Here is a 5,986-nt window from a genome sequence, read left to right on the forward strand (position 1 = left end):
ATGATGTCCAGTTAGTTCATGCTGTCTCACTATGTTGCAGCAATTGAAGTTAGCCTGTTTATAAATGTATTGAATCGATGCGACATAGACACACCGTAGAAATGTGTGTATGTACACTGAAGCACACAATACGCGAACAGGGTTTCAACGTAAATCCAGTGCACACACGGTAATCCCTGCCGTCACTCAGGCAGGACATTTTAGGAACAAGTCTCAAATCATTATTCCAAAGCCACCACCATGACGGCCCTCACAGATCCACTGATAACACAGAAATAAGTCAGGACCCAAGAAGGCCACGCTGAGACGGTACGCTGGGGAACGAGAGGAAAATGGATTTTCTTCTCCTGGCCACATTAATCAAATTCACCGCGGATCGGCGTTATCAGATCAATGGATTTAATACAGCACATTAGATGAAGACAGGCCTGTGTGTGTGTGTGTGTGTGTGTGTGTGTGTGTGTGTGTGTGTGTGTGTGTGTGTGTGTGTGTGTGTGTGTGTGTGTGTGTGTGTGTGTGTTAGTGTGTGTGTGTATGTGTGCCCAGCGAGTTTACTTGACCGATTGCGCAGTGGTTGATTCACGTTGTTTGTGTTTACAGGGTCCTTAGCAGAGCCACCATGAATAAACAGAGTATGCAGAAATGCTTAATGCTGTTGCTCAATATCAATTGCAAATTAAAAAATCCATTCTGCTTGTGCCGTTGCAGAATGGATTCTTTATTTATCGTGTTGTGAATTATTAAGACATGTGTTAATGTGTTATCTTTGCCCCCACACAAATGGCAGGCTTTTCTTTTGCATCGGGCATCTGCACTAATAAGAACTGAATTCAACACAAGTACACCAGGCAGTGATATTTTGGGACAGGACAGAGACTTAAATTTATTCAGACAAACATCATGAAATTGTCACAGTAATACAAAGCTATTTTCAGCCCATAACATCAACATTCCATTGGAAAACCGGAAATGAAAGACACAGAAACAGAAACTGAAAGTCAACTCTACAGCACAACGCTTCCATGAAGATGGCTACAGGACCGTAGCGGGGTTGGGATGAGGAACTATACACAACTCAGTCCATTACAATGTAACCGGACAGTATCACATGGCAATATATATATATATATATGTATATATATATATAGAAAGATATACATATCTTTATATATTACTATATCAATTTATGGATAAGATATCTATATATAGATCTATATATATATTGATCTATACATATTATATTCCTTCAACACTTTTTACAATGTAAAAAATATAGAGAATCGGCAGATAAAACTTGTTTTCCTCCAACTATGGCCATTTGGGTGTTGATTTGAAAGGGTGAATAAGCTGTGTGTGTGTGTGTGTGTGTGTGGACCTGTTACTTGGGCGACAGTGGAAAGACTGTGCTGTGTTGCAAAGGTCAGAGGTCCTCTATGTTGGGCGAACCCAGACCTAACAATATTTCTCCTCCTGCCTGGATTACAGCAAGCAAAGCGTAATTTAAAGACAGAGGGCCGGTCATCAGAGGGCCCACCAGAGCCACCACTTGGCCATGGCTGGGTTACAGAAACCAGAGCTAAAAGGAGGAATTAAGGTTCAAGAGCAAAAAAAAGCCAAACAAGCTCGGCCACGCTCCACAAATATATTACATTGTGAGTCTGCACTCGGGCAGTGGGTGTGCCTTCTTATGGCTGAATCGTTGGCTCAGCAATGAACCCGACTGAGCAACCAATGCAACATTGGTCATCAACCCTGGAGGGACAGCATACATGGCTACATGATACATCATGTCTATGTACATGTTTGTACGTACAATTAAATGCCCCGCAATGCGGTCTGGAGGAAAACCGTGCCGAGTGTGCGCATGTGAGATCCCAAACAACAAACCACAAAAAATTGAAATGTAAAGGTAAGATCCAGGAAGATAGCTGACCAACTGCTGCGGAATATTAAAGTACAAGCGCCTCACAAACTCAGAGAGGCTTAAGTTTGAGCTCACTAGATCCTTGAGGGACCACTTGGCGGGGGCCACAATGCATCTGTCTCGCTTGGAGAAGATGCTGGGAAACGTAGCTGTTGCATTTAGCCAGGGGGGTTAAACCACAACAAACCAGAAGTGCACACCAGAAGGGTTTAATGAGAAATGGTGGATATTAATATTATTTTAATGAGCTCAGCGTGTATAAATAAATGATGAACATTAAATAGACTGAGGTTCTGCCTGACTGACCCGAGGATCGCCCCATCCATCTCTCCGAGGAGCAGGAGGTGGACGAGGGTGAAGGATTGTAGATACTCCGGTGTTTATATCGGGCCAATTCACGCTTGTTTCCTTGGAAGGGCTCGGGTCTTGTTCTTGTCTGTTGGAAAGCAACACTGAGCAGGGGAGCTCTCGCCTCTTCTACTTCTGCTTCTTCTGCCTCTTCTTCTTCTGCCTCTTCTTCTGCTTCTTCTTCTGTGATGTGTCCAAAGTCCTGTATCTTTTTTTCACACTTGCTAATAATCAAGGCATGCATCATGCCACGTCGAGTGAAATATTGCGACTAAAATGCCATACAAATATAAAAAAAATCAAAGGAAAGCTAAAACCAACATAAGTCTTTCAATTTCCCCCTAAAAAACGACTCTGTATCGGAAACTACCTTATCTATTATATTTAAATGCAATTCTACATGGACTTGTGCTACTGTGATTATTAGGAATTCCGAAGCTTAGTATGAGGCTCCCCAACACCTCTAAGTTTTCCGTCTGGGAGCTTGTTCTTCCTTCTGTCTTCGTCGGTCTTGGTTCACTATAATAACGCCCAAAGGAGCTCTGGCTGATGGATTAACGTGAATCATGTATGACTCGATGATTTTATTCTATTCATGTGGAAGAAGACAGAGGTGAGGCTTGCAGGCCATAGAGACCTGGTTATTTTAAAAAACCCTGGTTGTAACACCTGGAGGGTTTCCTTCGGATAGACCCATGTACTGCTGCTTTGCCTTGTTTTCCACACATAAAGGGGTGAGTGTAGCTAGCACGTGTCCGGTCAAATGGAATTAGTTTCATGATAATAAAGTCTTACACGGTTTTCATAGGCAGCCAACCCTTTTTATCGGAGACACAATTAGGGCTGGCTAAGTTGGTTGTGACTTGTTTTTTCATTAACAATTGAAACAATCTTAATGGTGGCAGCTTCCTCACAAGGGAAGTAGTGCTGCGTTATTTGTTTTTCTTCTGTCCAATAATCACACCGATCTCAAGGTGAACATTTAAACCAGAGGCCTCAGCCAGGGGGAACTACATGAACAACAAATCTATAAACAAACTGCATGTAGGGCACTCTAGGACATTCAGGAAGCAAACAGATCAGAAACAATCCGATACGATCCTGGGCCTGAGAGAGGAGGGGCCGTCCCAAAAAACATTCCAACGCTGGAGGGAACCCATAGCAGCAAACGTAACGAATAAATACCTCTCATAGACCCGACATTCTGGTTCCCGAACTCAACTTCTCATCCAATCCATCAACCACCCTAACAGCTCTGCCCTCTGACCACAGACTATCAAATGGACACTGGGCAACGGAAAGAACTACAAAAGGGGCAGATAGGGACAAAGGAGGGCAGAGTGCATCGTAGTAAACATGATGTAGCTGCAGCGGGCAGGGGAAGGAAGCAGGGCGTTCTGAGGGGAGGGTGAGTGAGAGACTTCACAGTCCTGACAGTCAGGACTGTTCTATACAGAAGCTATTTGTATCTGGAGGAGGATGAGCTGAGGAGTGAGATGGGGCTTCAGGGAGCAGGGGGCCAGCAGAATGGACCGCCGGGGGGGACACACTGGAATGGCTTTAGATCTGTGCTGTTAGCGGAGGTTCCTGATTGGCCCTAGGACAGGGTAGGCCGCGGCAGAGCTACCAGACATAGCCCATCTCATCGTCCTCCTCCCGGTCTTCGTCGTCCTCCATGGTTCCTCTGGGGTGGATTCGGCCCCGCCTCTTCTTCTGCCGGCCCCGCCCACTCAGTGATGGCTCCTCCTCCTGATCCTCCAGGAGGACGACGCCCCCGCCACTGCTGAAGTCCCCAGAGGTCTCTTGGTCCTCGTCTGGTGCAGCACACACACACACACACACACACCACCACACACACAAACACACACACACACACAAACACGCACACAGGCACACACATGCAAAAGTTGATGAAATAAGTTTGAAAATAAAACGATCCGCTGGTATTAATTGGACCTTGATACGAGAATTGTGTACTCAATTCATCTTTTTCATTATACGTTGTATTCTAAGAGGTAGTTAAATGTAAGAGCCTGAGAAGAAAACTCCAAAGAAATTACAAAACCAAAAAGGTATTTTGTTGAGGAGAAAAACGCTTCAAGAAAACAACAATGGTGAAGCATTGTCCCTGAAGATCCTAAATGTCACTAAAGATTAGTTCTTGAATTGAACAGAATACACACAGCAGCCATGCACACACACACACACACACACACACACACACACACACACACACACAACACACACACACACACACACACACACACACACACACACACGCGCACACACACACATCATCTCTCACTGGGATTGTTGTTCCGTCTTTTAGGCTATCTCGCCACCACTTTACTCCTCCATTACTCTATCACGTCTCAGTTCCTTGTGTTAAAAGACAATGTCCCGCCGTCTTCAGCAGCCTAGATATTGGGGAGAACAGCCTGTGAGTGGATCAAAGCGCTCTGGAAGACAGACAGCGCTGCCAAGGGCAAAGAGGAGGATCCTTGAGAACAACGCAGTGCTGCGGGCCCTATGCGAGTCTGGCGCACGGGAAGCTATTGTTGAGTCTGAAGGGGAGGCAAACGGCGTTCAGGTTCTATATTCATATAATCTATTCAATGTAATATTAGTGGGTAGCACTTTACAATAAGGGTACATAAATTCAACCAGATTCAACACTAGTGAATGCAGTTATATGCATTCATTAACAATTAGCTGACAGTTAATTAACTGTTAATCAATGTCATTAGTTAATGCATTCATTCACAATATTGTACATCATTAGAATAGAGGTTAGGGTTAGTGGGTTTGACTTAGGATAAGGATTAGGGTTAATGCTTACCCTACTACATATAAATAAATGAATACCCAAGTTAACAAAAATAATGATAATATGTAAGAGTCATCTTTTGAATTTAAGAAGTTGAGAATATTCTTCCTCTGTCATTTTGAAGATGGAGAAGGCTAAAGAGCAGCAGATCCATCTAAAAGGCACCGGACATTCCCAGCCCATAAATCTCCCGATGAAACAGCTCAACAGAGCAATTGATATGCTCAGTGAAGCGAGTGAAGCCCCTAGATTTCCCCTCCACACCACAGAAACCTCAAAACGTTCAGCCACAAATTTCCTCCAAGAAAGGGACAACAGTGTTTATGTTCTGTCCTCCGAGCGGCTCGCCTGTGTGTGTGGAGAAGATTGATTGCGCACTGATGGGGTCCACTGTGTGCAAACAAAAAAAGGAAATGAATCGGAAGAATTGTAGAAACAGCGCAGTAAAGAAAAGACGAGAGGGCTCAACAAACTTTGAGAATCTAACCTTATTTATTTTTTACACCAAACAATCTTTGCTTGAGTTTAATCGCCCAGAGAGTGACTGAAATAGGGAAGATATTTATGCATTATGTTACGTAATAAAGTGGGATGCTTAAAAAATCTCCGAAAAAAAACACACCCGTGTGTGTGTATGTGTGTGCCAGTGGGCATTTTTGTGTGGGAGTGTGCATATACATGTGTGTGTGTGTATATGTGTGTTTGCGTGCATGTGTGTATGTAAGTGTATGTGTATGTGTGGTTATGCGAGTGCGGTATTGCTGGTGTATGCATGTGTGTGTGCTGTAGTCGTACCACAGCTGGGGTTGCCCTGTTTCCTGGAGCCTGCGATCTCGTTGCCGTATTTGTCCACACACCAACACTGACCCGTGCTGCCGTGACACTGG

The 5,986-nt window shown here is 44.2% G+C and overlaps 1 protein-coding gene across 1 annotated transcript in view; it reads right to left on the bottom strand.

Annotated features, from left to right (window-relative positions):
* Positions 1 to 855: 855 nt before the first annotated feature.
* Positions 856 to 5,986, bottom strand: part of spock1 (SPARC (osteonectin), cwcv and kazal like domains proteoglycan 1) — a 19,781-nt gene continuing 14,650 nt past the window's right edge. Inside the window, exons 7-8 of the mRNA XM_060062684.1 lie at positions 5,895 to 5,986; positions 856 to 4,086 (exon numbers count right to left, since the gene is read on the bottom strand). The exon at positions 5,895 to 5,986 is cut by the window's right edge and continues 46 nt beyond it. Coding sequence (XP_059918667.1) covers positions 3,896 to 4,086; positions 5,895 to 5,986 — 283 coding nt within the window. The 3' untranslated portion in view covers positions 856 to 3,895. The remainder of the gene's footprint in view (positions 4,087 to 5,894) is intronic.

This window comes from Gadus macrocephalus, chromosome 10 (assembly GCF_031168955.1).
Source record: "Gadus macrocephalus chromosome 10, ASM3116895v1".
Taxonomy (NCBI): domain Eukaryota; kingdom Metazoa; phylum Chordata; class Actinopteri; order Gadiformes; family Gadidae; genus Gadus; species Gadus macrocephalus.